Here is a 19,550-nt window from a genome sequence, read left to right as displayed (position 1 = left end):
CTGAGTAAACACACAATACAGTTTTTAAATTTTTTTTATATTGAACCAAAAAATATTATCCAACACCCATCATCCATGTGAAAAATTAATTGCACCCTTAAAATCCCCCTTAAAATCTTAAAACCAAATGCTTCCAATAACTGGAGATCAGACTTTTACGGCGCTCTGGTGGGTTTCTGGCCCCCTCTTCTTTGCAGAACTGCTTTAGTTCAGACACACTGGAGGGTTTTTGAGTATGAACTGCACGTTTAAGGTCCTGCTACAGCATCTCAACTGGTTCGTCAGGACTTTGACTCGTCCACACCAAAACTTAAAAATAGCTTTTCTGAGTCATTCATAGGACTTACTCCTGTGCTTTGGATCATTGAGTTTCAATTTACGGACTGAAGACCGGATATTCTCCTTTAGGATTTTTTTTGGTACAGAGCAGAATTCATGTTTCCCTCAATTATTACAAGTTGTCCAGGCCCTGAAGCAGCAAAGCATCCCCACACCACCACACCTCCTCCACCATGCTTGACCGCTGCAATGATGATCTTTTTGTGGAATTCGGTGTTTGATTTACGCCAGATGTAACGGGACTCCTGACTTCCAAACAGTTCCACTTTCCACTCATCAGTCCACTGAACATTCTCCCAAAAGGTTTGAGTACGGTAAAGTCCTGATTCTAAATGTTTTATGTAATTGCATAATATTACTAAATTTATTATAATGACCTCAGTAATAAAAAGTCCTGATCTGTAGCATAGAAACAAACTCAAGTATTAATCTTAATCCATGAAAACAAGTGTCAAGGTCAAAACCAGGAAGTAAGACAGAAAAACAGTGGACACACACACACACACACACACACACACACACACACACACACGCACATACACTCATGATCCACAGACACAATGGCCCACTTTTTTGCACTGGATGTTCTCCAGAAGCTGCATTTGGGGAAGCCCGAGTCCCACAGCGAGCGAGTGGAGGATGATTTATGGGTCACTAACACACACGCACACACACACACACACACACACACACACACACACTCGCCCAGCACAAGTAAAGCATTTTGTAGTGCCAAGAGATGTGTGTGATGTGATGTGATGTAATGTGTGTGTGTGTGTGTGTGTGTGTGTGTGTGTGTGTGTGTGTGTGTGTGTGTGTGTGTGTGATGGTAGATTGGAGTTTCCCATATCATTATTCATTAATAATGTTTACTAATTACAGACTGCAGGTATTGTTCGTTGCTTTCCCGAGTTTCACAGCGATCTTCCTGCAGCTTCCTCAGCAGGGCTCGGTGATGTTTCAGCTGCTTGAGCATTCTGCAAACATCTACAAAGCCTCAAGGAAGTTCTCAGACTTCTTCGCGCCTGTATATCCAACATCTGAATCGAAGCGATTGACGTAGTGGTGAAAAACACAACGCTATACAAATTCTATCTCAATTCTGAACTATTTAACTATGATGCGGTAAAGAAGCAATGAATCCAAATGACCGTCTCAAACCGAACGATTCCTCGGACTGATCCCACGGCGGTGAGTGTACGTAGCTAGTACAATTACTGCTTTGCTAATCTAATCTAATCCGAGAATGCTAAACCGAGCGCGTCGAATGTAAATAAAACTAATCAGTTTTTCACACCGATTAGTGCGTTATTTAACTTGTTTTCAACTCGTTAGCTTTAGAAGCTATATATAGCTGTTACCGCTTCACGTCATAACTAAAAAAACAAATTAAACACTTTTCAGGCCATGCCCACAGCCAACATGTAGAAAGAGAGAAAGAGAGAAAGAGAGAGAGAGAGAGAGAGAGAAAGAGAGAGAGAGAGAGAGAGAATGAATCGATGATATGCAATCTCCCACTGCTTTTGTGTTTCCCCCTACATCCTGCAACTTCTTCAAGTCGAAGCACTTGTACTGTATCTTCCAGGCAGAAACAAGACACAAAGCAGCAGAAATTATTATTCTTTCATAAATCATGCTAGACACAAACACCACATACATTTCCACTGCGCATGACATTGACAAACGGACAAGTTGTGCAGTTCTGTGTGCGCAAAATAAATATCTAAATCTGGTTTGTTTATACAAGTGGTTTGAAACATCTGGTGATTTCAGCGTGATCCAGCTGCAGGACGGATAATCAGTGCAGTGAAAGGAGTGTGTTCTGCCGGATCGTTACTCATTACCATCCCTCACACTGACCCAGATGTGGTGTGGAGCGATAAATAGAGACAAATGGTTTAAACAAAGTGTAGACAGATAGACAGATAGATAGATAGATAGATAGATAGATAGATAGATAGATAGATAGATAGATAGAATTAATGAACACTTTGAGAGCGAGAGGAAGAAAAGCGGGTTATGGAAAAGTATATTTTATAATAGAAAGAACCGGAGGGTGATTCTATGTTTTTCTTTTCTATGTATGATGTCACACCATCTTAAAATTGCTGTATAGGGAAGAAAATATGTGTTCCTGTGTCTGCCCAAAAAACAACACACACACCACACACACACACACACACACACTGCTCCACATTTCCCACCTCCACATGTTTTTCTTGTGGCTGTGCCTGATACGGAATGGACGCGACCTGATTTCATAATCTTCTTTCACGGGAAGGAGCGAATAGACGAAAATAAAAACTGAGAGATTTATTTCCCATTTGTACAGGTACATGCGCACAGGAGCTCTCACCTGGAGTGCTCGGCTAATGAGAACGAAGAGCAAAAGGTAGAAGGAATAAAACTTAAACACACAAAATAAAATGAAATGAAATAAAGCAGCACACGATATATGTTTCTTCTGTACACCGGGATTTACTGCGTCTTCACAAAGGAAGCGCGTGTCCTAAATATACACGAAAAAGATGACAGCTTTAGCATTGCATAACAAGAAGGGTTGTGAAATTGAGAAGAGAAGCTCAGTGATGTTTTGGAGTTTATGTACCTGTCCATGCATCGTTCAACAGTTTAATGACCCAAACATGAGTCTGAATCAGCACAGAAAAGTTTTACATGACACAAATCACTTTCTACGGATTTAAACTTGATGTCCACATGCACAAACACGAGAAGAGCGGATGAAGATCCTTCACAAGTGTTCCTTAACAGCCTTTCACGTACGCCATGTCCGGTGTGTTCTGGATCTGACGCACGAGATGTCTGATCTCCATGTTCTCCACGCGCAGATGATTTTAGTGATCTCTGCATGACATTTTCCATCGCTGTATTTCCAACCAGTAAAGAAACAAGTTTTTTGACGTCCTACACTGCCCTCAAACTTCTTCTTCTTCTTGTTTAGGCTTTTTATTGGGTTTAATGGCGTGCAGTTGGAAATCAAACCAAAGCCTAGCAGCAAATGAACCACAAGATTCAAATTCAGACTCAACACAATTTACTGCTCGATTCTAAGTGGCAGGGGTGCCAATATATTCGAAACTAGTGCTTTACATAGAACTTTATCATTATAGTTGGTCATCACAAAGTGTGCCAAGATTCTTAGACACAATTGCACTGTAGATTTTCTTTCAGGGAGTGAATGTTGTGCATTAGTGTATAGTGCAGTGGAAGTTTGAGTCTCATGTTCATGAGCATGAAGACACCAGAACCCTACACACACTCCACATTTCCTCAGTTTTCATCACAGAGAAACATCAAACACAAACCACACACCGGGAACGTCTAAATATATTCTAAACATATCCTCAGAAGAGTGCAGAACGCCACACAGGCCCTGCATTAATCTACCGGAAAGCATGTATTTTTAATTCAGAGCTGAAATATTCAGTAATAGCTGTTTTCTTTTAAATGCAGAAGATGTTTATCTCCAGGCTCTGGAACTTTCCATGATTCAGCATGCACGTCGTGCCACGGTTTAAATAACTGTACTTTCAAAAGTCTACGTGAGTCATTACGACGGCTGACAGAAGCTCAGAACGCCTCTGCAGAACCGAGACCAGAATTCCACACTGCTGATTCGCTTCTGGTCCGTAACGAGGCCGAAAGACTGGAAGCGAACTGACCCGGAGCTGGAGAGGCCTGAGGAGCTGACAGCACAGGGAATCTGTTAGATAACACATATGGGAATGGAAAATAATGGTTATCCACACACACACACACACACACACACACACACACACACACACACACACACACACACACGGATAAAAGCGAGTGTGTATTGGTGACTAAGTGTGCATGTGTAGGATGTGTCATTAGCAGGTTTTGGCTTGAAGGTTGCGAGAACATTAGAGCTGATCCCCTACGATACTGATCTATTCTCCAACTGCAGATCTCAACTGAACTAAACTGCCAGATTTACTGCCTTTTAAAAATACTTACATCATCAAAATTCACACAATAACCTTTTAAAATCATTTACGCTAAAGAATTTCAGCACAATAAAAAAAAAAGAAGTTTGCCAAAACATTCAAGAACGAGCACATAAAGCGATCTTCTAATTAACTTCAGACCCTGAGCTCGGATTCACGAAATGTTCTTAAGAATACAATTCTTCTTAACTTCATTAAAAAAAAGTAAAGAATAAGTTAAGATTTTTTTTTATAGATTGTTCCTAAGAAAAAACTTAATAAAAATTCAAATTCTTAAAAAGGTATGTTCTTTAAAATCATCGTGAATAACTTCTTAAAGTTAGGATAAATGCCAACGAGTCTTAGATTAGCAAAGGGTTACATTTTTTGAATGAATTTACTGTGCTGTTTCAAATATTAATCATTACAAAATTATAAAACTTTCAACGTCATAAATACTGTATAACTGCTACAATATTTTACATGTATAATCTATAATAATAATAATAATAATAATAATAATAATAATAATAATAATAATAATAATAAGTGTACTTGGCTTATTGTTCTGCATTTTCCAGCAAGTAAATTCTCCTGTGTGGGTTAATGTGTGTTAACATTGTTAAACGAAGCCCTTTACGTTTTAATAAATGATCAGGAAAGCGATTGCTACTTTAAAAAAATAAAAATAAATAAATAAATAAATAAATGGATCAATTAAAAATTTGGCAGTATTGAATTTGTTGTAGACTTTACAGTATTGTTATTTTATAAAATGTTCTTAAGAAAATATTTGAGAATTTCTTAGAAAGATCTGCACTTAGGAACATTCTTACCAACGTCTTAGTATTTACCTTTAGAACTTTCTTAACTTCTTTCTTTCTTAAGAAGATTTGCATGAATCCGGCCACAGAGCATAATCTGAATTTCTGTAAAACTGCTTCGTGACAGTTATTACTGTTAAAAATAATACTATAAAGACTGTGTTTATAAAACTGAGTTCAAGCTGAACTGAAAAGATTTAACCTTGGATTTTATCAAAAAGTTATAGTACATAAATTTTGAACATGAACTGGTCTCATTTGAAAGATTTTTTTCAAACAAAAACAAAATAAAAATTTATTATATAGCAGATTTCAGACATTAAAATGCAGCTCAAATTGGTTCACAAAAAAAAAGAATAAACAGCTAATAATAATAGAAATAATAGAAAATATATCATCAAAAAATTATAATAACCTGACCCTAAATCCAGCAGGATGGATGGATGGATGGATGGATGAATATTTTTTGATATATGAATTCAACTCAGTAGCAAAACTGAAAAAGTATCCTCCAAAATGAAAGCTAATATCGATCGTTTGTTCTCATGTTCTTAAAACAAGCAAACAATGAGCATTAAAGAAAATGATTTGACAATCTGATTTCTAATATTTTTTTACACCCTCAGTAATAATTGGTGAAAATGATGACGATTGATCGGGCGAGTGAGACAAAAAGAATTGCGTATCATTAGCATAAGACTAAAGATTATTCCAGATAACTACTCACAACTACACGTTGGGCGCTGATACAGAACCATCCGGAACACTTGATATTCTCCGTTTGATATTTCGATATCTAGAACATCGTTTACGCCGTCAAAGAAAACCCAAAACCAAGAGCGAGATTTGGTCTTTGCGGTTTCTCTGTAACACGACAAGCTATGTTTTTGTTTGTTTTCATCTAATTAGCTTGAACAGAGAGAAGAATCGAGTATTTTTTTATGTCATCCGTTAAACGATGGATCTTTTTCCCTGGATGAGATCTCCCGTAGACGTAGATTCAAAACAGGAGCGGTGCTGATACAGAACCTTGAGGAACACCGTACTGGATGGTGTGTTGTGTGTTTTGAATAGCCTATAATTCGCACTGCTAGAATAACACCAGAATGGATTCATTCTTGAACGTCGTCAGCAGAACACGTGTGAAAGGCGACGCTGAATTGTTCTCAACATGCTGTTTGTTTGTTTTTCTTTTCATCACGACGTTTTTGGCACGTGCTGATTTCAGAGTATGTGCTCATTAGTTTCCTCTGTTTCTACAGAATGGTTCAGTTTCATTCATTCATCTCTTCAGTTGTTTGCTCAGTCTGCGCCGTTAGGACGTTAATGCGGCAGCTCGTGACAGCTTCAGAACGTTTTTAATGACAATTTTAACGCAGTGGAGTAAAACGTAAAAGGGCCGTCAGCTCCCTCCTGTCGAACCGCTTTGTGCTTTTCCCACATGTGCTGTTTATTAAAGCATTTACAGCGCTTCTGAAAAGCTCCAGGCTGTCATTAGAGCAGCGCTGGAGAAATCTGCTGGCTTTTCGTGAGATGTTTATCCGATTTGTGAGACGATCAGTAAGAAGATGTGTATGTGTGTGTGTGTGTGTGTGTGTGTGTGTGTGTGTGTGTGTGTGTGTGTGTGTGTCTGTTTTGGATCATTAAAATGGCACTGGCTGATGAGGACGAAAATTTACTGAGATATTTGATGTCTGATATGTGGGTAATAAATAAATAATTCAGTGTCAGTGAGATGAATAGTGAGACACACATGAATCATCTGCATCTATATACTTAGTGTAAATACTGGAGTACTACAGTGTGGTGTGACACCAACGCAAACAAATAACGTTCACACGGACATGAGTGTTAAAGTGTAATACTGGAGCTGCTCAAATGATGGAAACGTTGCTCTCTGGAGCAGCTTTGTCAATGAAGATAAACATTACGAGTGTAACACAAGAACATCTGTATCTGTAGTCGGATTTAAACCTGTAAGTGGGAGTGGCCTAAACCAGATAGGTTTTTTTTATTCCCTTTATGAACTCTACCACTATACAATAAAATCCCTAGTGTTGAATTAACACCCAGAGTGTTCATTTGAGTCCAATGGACTTATATAAACATTGTAGGGTGTAAATTCAACACTGTGGGTGTTAAATCAACACTGGTGATTTTGCTGTGTATACACTGGAGAACCCCAGATGTACAAATGTAAGTAATGTCTGTGAATTGTTGCTCTGACAGTTCCTCAACCTCAGCTACATCACTCCAGTGAACCTTTCTTTAAAAAAAAAAACAAAAAAAAAAACCGCAAAAATAAATATGTCATGGTTATGCTGAAATCGGCGCTGGACTATATCACCCATCAGCCCTGGCATGTCACATGACCTGTCACATGTCTCAGCAAGCACTCGCACCTGTGTCTCATCTCACCCTCATTAACACCCCTATATAAGTTCTAGTGTTTCTGCACCTTACTGTCAAGCTTGTATTGCTGTCTCGTGTATGTGTGCCGCAGCCTAGTACTTATTCTGTGTGGTTTTTCCCTAGTATCCATTGTTTATGTTCATAATCCTTGTTTTCAAGTTTTTTGTTGTTGATTTGGGATGCGTATCTGTTCAGAACACACTATCTTTTCATTCCCAGTGATGTACTCATGCTCACTTACATCCCTAGGCTGCTCTTTAGACCTATTGTTTTTCCTGTAGTAGTGATGATGAATACGCTCATGCACGGGTTGCCAGATTGATTAAATTCTTCAGCTTTGTCCCTGCAGAGACTCAACTGTACTGCCAGGTAGATTCAGCAAGATCACTGCAGATTCACAGCTTTAGGTTCTCGCTGTCGTTAATGAAGGAACTGACTTTAACTGCGTGCGTGCATCATCTCTCATACAGAGCTCGATGTGTATTTGTTAAGCATGATTGTGTTTGTTTTCTTTTCTAATTTTAAACATTGAATAAAACTTGAAAACTTCATCCAGTCATGTGTGTCTTCTAGTCATAAATGCTGGTGATATTTTTTCTGTCTCTGTTGAAATTGAGTATATTTGGTTTAGTTATAGTTTATAGATGAAGAGGATTGTGGTATATTATATCCACTAAATGCTTGAAATTCTTTTTTTTTTATTATTCCTAGCTTACGCTTTGCCCATCTCGGATGGGAAATCATTCAGTATTTGAAAACTGAACAAATCAACCGCCTGGACAGCTTCTGTCTCCATTTATTAAACTCAGCAAGTACAGTGAGATGACATCAGAGTACACAATGGTTCATTCTCCATAAGTGCTGAGATGATTTTTTTTTCTTTGTAAAAATGCTCATTCATTTGGAAAAAATTACGATTTCATGCACAACAAACCATACAGAATAGTATAAAATAAATAAATACATAAATAACTGAAAATAATAGTGAAATAACACTGTGTTAGATGACTTGATGATGGAAAAATGGAATGCAGTATTTTCAGTTTTCGAACAACAAGCAATAATAATAATAATAATAATAATAATAATAATAATAATATGTTGATGTATTAAAATATCTGAAACATTAAATTATTATTATTATTATTATTATTATTATTATTATTATTATTATTATTATTATTATGCCTCTGAATGCACATTAGTATATCATTTTAAGTAACAAATATTTATTTATAAAAAAATATTAAATACAAATATTAACTTCAGTAAAAAGAAGGGGGTTTGGACACAGGTGCAAACACCTGCGTTGGCACAAAGGTCATGCAAACTCAATCACCAAGAGATTTTCTATATACACAACGCCAAACGTTTTTCAAAAATGATGAAACAAAATAAACTCCTCTCCTCCTTGTCCTTAAAAAAAGTAAGAATGATTATTAATACTTGTCCATGTTCTTTTAGATCCTTGCTGGCATTGTATGTAAACTTCGTGTTTATCTGCTCTTAACCTGGGTGTTTATGGGGATAATTATCATATCATTATCATATCATTATCATATAATTAACATATTTTCTCATATTTGCAGATGTCTTCTTCTCTGGTTGACACACACATCAGGACCAGGCCTGCTTTGTGTGTGTGTGTGTGTGTGTGTGTGTGTGTGTGTGTGTGTGCGCGCGCGCGCGCGATGTTGAACTTTAAAATGAGCTCATGCTACGTTCAAGCGCGCCTATATGTCTCGGAAGTGTGTAATTAGGGCATAACGCAGAAGCCGGAAGTGGAAATAAAAAAAAAAAACATGGTGTGTGGATGTTACGTAATGAACATCACAGCCAGCCTGTAGCAAGCAGAAAACACGTTTGAAATGATGTTCAGGCTGCACTGTGACAGATAAAGGTGCCAAGGTGTACTTCTCTTGTTGCTTGTAAAAAAAAATAATAATAATAGAAGCTGAATGAGCACTGATTTAGCTTTAAAGTTTAATTAAAGATGAACAACATGTACCTTACCTTCGAAGGTAGACTACCAACCGACTGACAGGAAAAGAAAAAGTACAATTTGGTACCTTTATTTCTAAGAGTGTACACTATTCTAGTCTAACACATGAATATTTAAATATCGCTGTATATTTATACAGTTGAAATGTCATGCATTTTGCATGCACACAATTATCATCAACTGTTGCGTTTCATTATTTTTTCTACACTATTAAAACTCAGTGTTGCGTCGTTTGTGAGCTCGTGACCCGTAATTTATTCCTATGATCTTCGACAGCACGTGAACGCAGCTACATCGATGTGAAACGTGGCACTGCTAAAACCGACACCGATGTCCGATACTGAATTGATATCGTGATGACGGATGAAGTCGGACCCCGAGCAGGACTTCTTCTCATCGCTGTGATGAAGGTGGTGGATTAATCTAGATGGGTTTAGTTTGGAGAAGTAGGCCTATAAGCTAAACCAGCAGCTTGGAAAGAAAATTCCACTTATTTTTTTTCACCCCTAAAACCCATACGCCCGCGGTCATGTCATGTTAGTCCATCAGCATCATCATCATCATCACCATCATCATCATCATCATCTCTTCCTCAGTCCGCTCTCAGCATCCTGATCCTCAGAGGCTTCTCAGTCGCTCCTCACTGCTTTACATGCGGCGCATCAAACCGGTGATTAAATGCAAAAAAGGGTTCTTAGGCGTCAGGAGGGTCTACACACCGGGGGACGGTTTATCCGCCATGCCTTTCAGCACCTCGTCTATTCGGTCGTCTTCAATGACCACTGAGAAAGAGAAGAAACCATGAGTATGCTTAATTCAAATTAATAATAATAATAATAATAATAATAATAATAATAATAATAATAATAATAATAATGACGATGATGATGATGTGAATTGTCCGACAGTAAATAAATTAAAATAAATAAATAAATAAATACCACAATTATTATCCTCATCACCACAGTGCGCATTGTGCCATGCGAGAAACGCATTGGGTAGAATTGTGAGTTCTCTTTCTTTTAAAAATATATTTCTATTTGATAAAGACCAAAATCCCCTTCTGGGCATCCCCGAGTCACTCACCGTGTTTTGCCCGCCCGATCTGTCCGAGTTTCGGCGGCCTTTTTGACTGCGACGCGCCGAAAAACGAGTTGGTGTCCTGCAGCCGGCAGCTGAACGACATTTGTCCGACCTCGTCGTCCGGTCCGTAGCCGTTCATCTTCCCCTCGCTGTAGGGCAAAACCTCGGACATGGCTGAGGAGGACACGAAAGAAGGAGTGAGAGAGAGAGAGAAAACGAGAGGTTCGGGTTCGGGCTCGGTCGGGTTGAGTGTAAACTCCAACTCCAGCAGCGTGCGTTCTCTCTGAATCCGGACTCAATGAGCTGTTATGGTAACAGAGAGGGGGAGAGAGAAAGAGAGAGAGAGAGAAAGAGAGAGAGAGAGAGAGAGTGAGAGAGCGAGAGAGAGAGAGAGATACAGGGATTGGTGGTGGTGATAACACGCAGCTCTGGTGGAAAAACGCAGGGAGATCCCAAAGACCATAAAGGAACACCCAGGCGGAAAAGTGAAGTCATTCATCCGGGTTTATAGCCGGGGGGGGGGCATAAAGAAAGAAATAACATAATAAAGAAATAACACAGGCAGATAGATAGATAGATAGATAGATAGATAGATAGATAGAGAAAGGGAAAAAATAGACTGAAAGCAGGAATTTAAACAAAGTGAGAGAGAGTGAGGGAGAGAGAGAGAGAGAGAGAGAGGGGGGGGGGCTGGTGAGGGAGCAAAAGTTTATAGCTGCTATCATGGAGGTGAGAACAGGAACTCGTCTCTCGGAAGTTCCACGTCGTTAAATCTAACTATAATCTGTTGATAAGAGAGTAAGAAAAGAAATGCAAAGAGAAACAAAAGAAAATAAAAGACAGCATGAATAAACAGAAGAGACAGAGAGACAGACAGACAATAAAACATCTTCCAGGAGTGCCCACATGCCAGCTGATATTTCTTTCGGTTCATTATCTGATTAAACTTGACGTGTATGAATTCTGTAATCTGTGAATGCAGTGAAAAGTTTTTGAAATGCAGGTGTTAACCTTCAGCACCTCGGACAGCAGCGTCTACGCTAGAAAACAACAAACAAACAAACAAACAAACAAAAACAGGGAAGAAAGAAAAAAACTGTAGGGTCCTTTTTCACTGGCCTGGTACCCCCAATATCCACCAATCAATCAATCAATCAATCAATCAACCAACCAACCAACCAACCAACCAACCAATCTATCTATCTATCTATCTATCTATCTATCTATCTATCTATTTATCTATCTATATTATGTATATCTTTTGTACAGGTACTGTGTATGTGTTATGTACTGGTACTGTGAATGTGGAATACCTTTAAACTGATAGTACCGGACCGTAAGGTACACTATTGTACCTTTAATTACTTTTCAGAGTAATAAACACACGCCAAAGGCTCAAATACCACTTCTCTGACAAGGACAAGGAAGGATAGGGGTCAGTACTTATTGTTTTGAAGGTGTAGACACTTTGACATTTGTTTTCCAGTGTTTATATAATCTACCCACTAACCAGTGCTCATATACATCCGGCTGCTTGTAAACCAGTTGGTGCTGATTACACACTGAATTCAGCTCTGAGGTTTTACTGTACACCAAATTCAGCGCTCAGAAGTTCGGAGTCGTGAAGAAATGCAAACAACAGCTGATGTCCAGCTCGCCTCTGGCCTGCTGTGCTCGGGGTTTACAGAAACCGGAAGCTGAGGATCTATTTTAACCAATCCTATAGCGCCACCTGCTGGATGCATTTAGATAAAAATCTCAATTCTCTTGTGTGTCTGTGCAATTAATAGAGCAAAATAGTGTGTCCCTTACTCTCCTCCTCTCCTCCCCCTCCAGCGCACTGTAACTCAGCACCGGAAGTGAGAGCTCGTGTGTCTATTTTTTCACTGTGTTTTTTTTTTGCCACCTGTCCGAGTCAGTCCAGCAGAGTTCACATTCACATTCACACAATCAGAGACAACAAGAGATAATCAGAAGTCACAAAAGAGCACGGAAAGAAGATGAAGTTAGTTTTTTATCTGCTTCCAGTTTTGCTCTCCTTCTTTCTGTCAGGTAAGAAAACAATTGATTACTTAAACTAATCAAACTAATTCCATTCCCCAGTGCATATGTACGTTTCACACTCTTTCAAAGCACAAATCTCAGGTCTAAACTACCTATATTTTGTTTGTTTGTTTGTTTGTTTGATGTACAGTTTAACACGCATTTCAGAGCTCACAAGTTCCTGACTTTTAAAACTAGACATGATTAGAATGTGTTCCAGCTCCAATATTGTTCTCCATGTTGAGGTTTTAATATGCAGAAAAGTTTTATGGAATCGTGTAACTCAATACACAGCGTGAGCTGCAATAATACTGCAACAGAATGTGTGTTTTGGTGGTTAGTTTTAAAATTTAATTCTGAATACAGTTATAAATAAGCTCATACTAACAGAAGAAAGGAACTCAGACACAGAACACGCCATATTTAAGGACACCCCCCCCCCCCACCCCCGCCGAAAAGACGGAAATGGTTCAGTCCTCCAGTTTAATAAGAATTTTGAGGTGTACTCTGAGCTTCATTTATTTTAATGTGTTTTCAGGGCATAAAGATTTCATTTATCACTTGGTAAAAAAAAAATAATAATAATTTATTTTAAAAAAGGGAATCGTGTGTAATTAATTATGTAACTAATTAACTGATTAGTCAATAATGATTTATTTATTTATTTATTTATTTTTATTATTTTTAATTTTTTTTACCAGAACTTTTACGGCACTTTTGTTTTTAAGTGTGCACACTCTTAACTGTAGAACCAATACGAATTTTTTTGGTGTGTGCATTGTAACCTATATCTTCAAAAGAGTATAGGGAACCTGAGTTTCTCTTATAGAGACGGTTCCAAGTAAAATCCATCTAGGAAGGTAAGAACCTCCGAAGAACGTCATATCTTAGAATGCAGCATTCATATATATATATATATATATATATATATATATATATATATATATATATATATATATATATATAAGAAAGCAAAATAAGAGAGAGGAGCTGTTCAAGTTTTCACCATTTGTAGCATTTACAGCCCTTACTGATATTTAATTCATGACACTATGGAAATGGAAATGGAAACTTTCTGAGCCTTAGGATCCTTAGCACGATCCTTAACACGATCCTTTACACGATCCTTTACATGATCCTTTACACGATGAAGGATATAAAGCACATAAATGTTCACGTCTCACACACAGGATGCAGCGGCAGGAACGAGGAGGAGCGTCTCATCAACCACCTGATAAAAGAGCGCGGATACAACAAAGAACTGCGTCCAGTTCAAAACAAAGACGAGGCGGTGATGATTTATCTCTCACTGATGCTCTCCAACCTCATCTCCCTGGTGAGTGGGTGTTCATACAGAGCTGTAGTCCCGAGCACTATCACTTTATCCTTAATTTTTTATCATTATACTGATTTATTGGAGTTATTCATCCTCAGAAGTTCATCGAAACATTTTCTTGTCACACTAAAATCTGTTGACATCACTTTATTCTGATTTGAATCTCTCCGTGACAGAATGAAGTCAGCGAAACTTTACTGACAAATGTGTGGATGGAACACGTAAGTCCGCCAGGTCTGCATAGAACCTTTCAGATTTCTTCAGAGGAAACAGCACAATGTTTGGGCTTAGAGCCGTAACTTTATAACCGTTTATATGATCCAGAAAAACTTTACATTTAAAAATAAAAGTTTTCTACTTAGAACCCTCTGAAAAGTTCAGAGTTGATTACTGAGTGTTTACAGGACCTTTAATGGTCTACCCAGACTGGCAAACGGGAGAAATCTTAAAGGTTCTAAAAGCCACAACTTATATAATTTTTCAAAAAAGCATTCCTTTTGTCATTTCCACAGTAGTTTTTCAGAAGGGTTCTACCTGGACTCCTCTCTTGGAACAAAATTCTCTGTTGTGTGGTTCTTCATAGAACTAAGAACAAAAAAGGCACAAACCAAAAAAATTTCTGAAGGTTACATTTTCGAAGGTTAATGTTCACATCCAGAGCCACAAAGTTCCACCAAGAAGCTTTAAATAAGTCTTTTTGAACGGTGTTAGAACAGAGTTCTGATTCTGGTTCCCTCGTGATTACGATTAGAGCTGGACTGACCACAGGCTTGCGTGGAACACGTCAGAGTTTGATGACATCAGTGTCCTGCGTCTTCCATCGAGCATGGTGTGGCTTCCAGAGATCGTTTTGGAGAACAAGTAAGACGTCTCTGTGATGACGTACTTCGGCTTAAAGTCTAAAAAGTCATAATTCGTGTTTCTGTCTGCGATAGTAACGACGCCCAGTTCGAGGTGGCTTATTACTGTAACGTGTTGGTGGACTCCACCGGGTTTGTCTACTGGTTGCCTCCTGCTATCTTCCGTAGTTCCTGTTCCATCAACGTCTACTATTTTCCTTTTGACTGGCAAAACTGCACCTTAAAGTTCAGGTCTGCTGCTTCATTGACCATCATCACCAACAAAACACCAACATTCACTTTATACGTCAAATCCAACATGTCTTTATGCTAAACGTTTCAGCTCTTTAACATACAATGCCAAAGAGATCAGCTTAAATTTAAAAGAAGAGCAGGATCCTGACACCGAGAAGAGCTACCGCGTGGAGTGGATCATCATCGACCCTGAAGGATTCACAGGTAAACATGAATCACGCTTAAATATATTATTTTGCTTTCGATTAGCTGTTAAATGTTTTTCAATCTCTCAGAAAATGGAGAATGGGAGATCATTCACAGACCTGCCAGAAGAAACATCTACAAGAGCATCCCGATGGACAGCAACAAGCACCAAGACATCACCTTCTACCTCATCATCAAACGCAAGCCTCTGTTCTATATCGTCAACATCATCATCCCCTGTGTGCTCATCTCTTTCCTGGCCTCGCTGGTGTACTACCTGCCTGCAGACAGTGAGTCAACATATCCCTTTCCATTCACGACCACACGGTCAGGTTTACCCCACATTTGGGAATGTGGGGGATTCTGGAGCCCTCTGTGGTAGAACGGTGTTATTGCAAGCAAGTTGTGTTAGACCATTTTACTGTGGATCGTGCTCCTGGCCTCCCACATGTGCCAGTATTATTTTTATTTTCTTATAATGATATAAACACCTCAATATTACACCACTGAAACATATCTGAGAGTTAACAATCACAGGGGGAGGACTGCATGAAGTGACAAGGTGAGGAATTGATGACTAATTTTGTACCTATCAAAGAAGATATTTTAATGTTATATAATTATTAAAGAAGGGTAACATACTATCTTTTATTGTAACTTTGTATCTTTTAAAGAGGTGATTTTAAACTTTGTAACTCTTAAAGAAGTGATTGGTAACTTTGTAATTTTTAAAGAAGCAATCTGTAACTTTTAATGGGTTTGTAATGTTTTAAAGACATACTTAAAGAAGCACATTTGTCACTTTTAAAGAGGTGATTTTAAAGAAGCAATTGGTAACTTTGTGACATTTAATGAAACGATTTCTAACGGTTAGAGAAGTGATTTTAGTAACTTTGTATCTGTTAAAAAGCCGATTTGTAACTTTGCAAAGAAGTGATTTGTAACGTTGTAATACTTAAAGAAGTGGTTTGTAATTTTGTCACATTTAAAGAAACTTTTAAAGTTGTAACAGATAGAGAAGTAACTTTTTAACTTTTAAAGAGCCAGTTTTCAACTTTACAACTTTTAAAGAAGTGATTTGTAACATGTTAACTTTTAAAAAAGTGGCTTCTAACTTCTACTCTTAAAGAAGCAATTTTAAACTTTGTTACTTTTAAAGAAGCAATTTTTAACTTTGTAAGTATTAAAGAAGCAACCTGTAACTTTTAAAGAAGGGATTTATAACGTTGTAATTTTTAAAGTAGTGATTTGCCACTTTGTAGCACTTAAAGAAGTGTTTTGTAGCTAGGTCACTTTTAAAGAAGCAATTAGCAACTTTGTAACATTTAAAGAAACAATTTGTAAGAGTTGGAGAGGGGATTTTAGTACCTTTTTAACTTTAAAAGAATAGATTAGTAACTTTGTAATAAAAAATATTTGCAACTTTGTAATGTTTAAATAAATGATTTGTAACCTTATAACTTTTAAAGAAACAGTTCGTATCATTGTAACTATTAAAGAAGTGATGTGTAACTTTGTAACGCTTAAAAGATTGAACCTGTAACACTAATGCTTAGGAAAAATCTTTCATATCTGAAGAAGGGCTACATTTCCCTCTGATTTAGGCTTTGATTGTTTGTTTGTTTGTTTGTTTGTTTTTGTCACACTGTTCAGGTGGTGAGAAGATGACCTTGTCCATCTCAGTGCTCTTGGCCCAGTCTGTGTTCCTGCTCCTGATATCGCAGCGTTTACCCGAGACCTCCATGGCTGTTCCGCTGATCGTCAAGTGAGTAAGATGAGCCCAAGGAAATGTAGTTAAAGTTATAGCAGCTTTAATAATGTAGAGAAATGAGAAGATCAGGAACCTGGATGTTGTTCTCGCAGGTATCTGATGTTCATCATGGTTCTGGTCACTGTTGTGGTGTTGAATTGTGTCATCGTGTTGAACCTCCACTTTAGGACCCCCAGCACACACTTCATGACCATGTGGACCAAAGAGGTTAGTGACCCATTAGGACACTTCAACACTCAGAAGGGGTACCTTCTGTTTAATCTACCCTAAGGGCACCTTAGAGGGCACGCCATCATCTTTCCTCACACAAAGGGGCACCCTAGAGGCCACTTTATCACATTTTTATCTACTATAAGGGCACCCTAGAGAGCACTTTATCACATTTTCTCTAATGTAGGCACACCCCAGAGGGCACTTTATCACATTTGATATACAGTAGGAACACCACAGAAGGCACTTCATTATGTTTTATCTACTATAGGGGCACCCCAGAGGGCACTTTTTCACATTTGATCTACAGTAGAAGCACCACAGAAGGCACTTCATTATGTTTTATCTACTATAGGGGCACCCTAGAGGGCACTTTATCACATTTTCTCTATTGTAGTGACACCCTAGAGGGCACTTTATCACATTTTCCCTATTGTAGGGGCACAACAGAAGGCACTTCATTATGTCTTATTATACAGGCACCATAGAGGGCTATTTGTTACATTTTATACACTATAAGGGCACCCTAGAGGGCACTTCATCACAGCAATCATTTAACTATGAATCAAAATGGAAATGTTTACATTTCTTTTCCCAACTTTACAAACAGAAGGAGACAGGAATTTTCTTTTCGTGTGTATATTTTTAATAATATATACTGTGTATAACAATAATATAATGAATTAATATACACACAGAGATACACACTACTTAATATACAACCAACTAAATAAAATTACTGTCATTAACCAGTTCTTCCTGGAGAAGCTTCCTCGTGTCCTCCGCATGTCGCGTCCGGATGACAGCGAGCCGAGGTGGGAGGGGGCGCTGCCCAGACGCTCCAGCTCTGTGGGTTACATCGCCAAAGCTGAGGAGTATTACAGCGTCAAGTCCCGGAGTGACCTGATGTTTGAGAAGCAGTCAGAGAGATACGGCCTGCCCCCGAGGCCCACGTCCACCGCCGGTCAGTACCACAGTGGGTCACTGTACCATATGAACAAAAACCTTTTTATTCTGTTCTGGTCAAAATTTCTCTTACTGTACCTTTAATTAAATATGCAGCCATAATAAAAAAAAAGCTCAGTATCTGATGTAGAATACATTTTAATAATAATATATTTCTCAAATTTCTTCTTGGAGATTACTTGCTTGCTGGATGATTCGTAGGATTTGTCAGTGGCTTTTTTTCTTCGCAGTGTATAAATCGAGCAGCGACTCGGAGCTGACCGATCAGCTGTATAACGAGCTGAAGCCGGCTGTGGAAGGAGCGAACTACATCGTCAAGCACATGCATAAAAAAAATGACTATAACGAGGTGAGAGCTGCACTCAGAGACGTGAGACTTTGCAGTGTGACGTGTTGCATGAACTATTTGGGTGTTTTTGATAATGTAGAAACCCCCCCCCCCCCCCCAAAAGTATGAATTTATTTCATCAGACACTAATACAATACTGACCAATTATATTTCTCAAAGAAAGGGACATTGTAAAATATCCGTCAAAAGTTTATTAATGACTGAAAGCAGGAACAATAAAATATAGAACATCAGAATAAATGGGCTAAGCGCTAGTAAAAACAACAACAACAAAAAATTATTAGGGGAATTATACTACATAGTAACCAGTGATGGGAATTATGGCTCTTTTCCGTGAACCAGTTCACTCAGCAGTAAGAGTTGACTCAGTTCATTCAGCTCCCAAACGACTCGTTATTCTACAAAACCATCCAAAGTCATTCGTCTTTGTTTATCAATATTAAATCTCTCTTTTTGCGATTCTCAAAATCGCACTTTCATTTTTATGGTGTTTTGATCAAATCTTTTTAAACGAAAGTAAATATTGCTTCGACTCGCCTAAAAGATCCGACTCAAAGAGTCGACTCCTTTGCAGTCGACACATCGCAGTAATATGGTTCGATTTGATCTGCCTTTGGGGACTCGTGTGTTTTGCAGGAGAAGGATAACTGGAGTGGGATCGCCAGGACGGTGGACCGTCTCTGTTTCTACATCGTGACTCCCGCCATGACCGTCGGAACCATATGCATCTTCCTTACTGGAATCTACAACCATCCGCCTCCTCTTCCATTTGAAGGAGACGCGTTCACTTACCATGAGGCAGACAAACGCTTTATGTGATTCATCAGCGACACCCAGGAATACTTTGCTTGGGTTCTTCCATTTATTTATGCTTGATTCAATTTGCTATAGTTTTCTCAGTGTACTGTATGTTGAGAATTTACAGTAAATAAACCAGACCTGGAGTTTACTTATGATTGTGATA

At 38.4% G+C, this 19,550-nt stretch overlaps 2 protein-coding genes across 2 annotated transcripts; one reads left to right on the top strand and one right to left on the bottom strand.

Moving 5' to 3' along the window:
* Nucleotides 1–8,326: 8,326 nt before the first annotated feature.
* Nucleotides 8,327–11,237, bottom strand: camk2n2 (calcium/calmodulin-dependent protein kinase II inhibitor 2). The gene is made up of 2 exons (XM_017452658.3): nt 10,635–11,237; nt 8,327–10,330 (listed from the first exon to the last, which is right to left on the bottom strand). Exons 1-2 carry the CDS (start codon nt 10,801–10,803, stop codon nt 10,260–10,262), a joined length of 240 nt encoding a protein of 79 aa, XP_017308147.1. The 5' UTR covers nt 10,804–11,237; the 3' UTR covers nt 8,327–10,259.
* Nucleotides 11,238–12,523: 1,286 nt separating this feature from the next.
* On the top strand, nt 12,524–19,535 carry chrnd (cholinergic receptor, nicotinic, delta (muscle)). Its single transcript, XM_017452657.3, has 12 exons — nt 12,524–12,683; nt 13,865–14,010; nt 14,187–14,231; nt 14,762–14,871; nt 14,946–15,101; nt 15,193–15,308; nt 15,380–15,580; nt 16,944–17,055; nt 17,154–17,268; nt 18,025–18,235; nt 18,468–18,586; nt 19,223–19,535. Exons 1-12 carry the CDS (start codon nt 12,632–12,634, stop codon nt 19,403–19,405), a joined length of 1,566 nt encoding a protein of 521 aa, XP_017308146.2. The 5' UTR covers nt 12,524–12,631; the 3' UTR covers nt 19,406–19,535.
* Nucleotides 19,536–19,550: the final 15 nt, after the last annotated feature.

This window comes from Ictalurus punctatus, chromosome 23 (genome assembly GCF_001660625.3).
Source record: "Ictalurus punctatus breed USDA103 chromosome 23, Coco_2.0, whole genome shotgun sequence".
NCBI lineage: Eukaryota > Metazoa > Chordata > Actinopteri > Siluriformes > Ictaluridae > Ictalurus > Ictalurus punctatus.
This window is presented reverse-complemented; position numbering and strand designations above follow the sequence as displayed.

What these genes read in the sequence shown, in the direction of transcription:
- camk2n2 (XM_017452658.3), bottom strand. Translation starts at nt 10,803, where the DNA reads ATGTCCGAGGTTTTGCCCTACAGCGAGGGGAAGATGAACGGCTACGGA. An exon ending in GATCGGGCGGGCAAAACACG is followed by an intron (nt 10,331 to 10,634) that starts GTGAGTGACTCG and finishes TCTCTTTCTCAG; the next exon opens with TGGTCATTGAAGACGACCGA.
- chrnd (XM_017452657.3), top strand. Translation starts at nt 12,632, where the DNA reads ATGAAGTTAGTTTTTTATCTGCTTCCAGTTTTGCTCTCCTTCTTTCTG. An exon ending in GCTCTCCTTCTTTCTGTCAG is followed by an intron (nt 12,684 to 13,864) that starts GTAAGAAAACAA and finishes TCTCACACACAG; the next exon opens with GATGCAGCGGCAGGAACGAG. An exon ending in GTACTACCTGCCTGCAGACA is followed by an intron (nt 15,581 to 16,943) that starts GTGAGTCAACAT and finishes CACACTGTTCAG; the next exon opens with GTGGTGAGAAGATGACCTTG.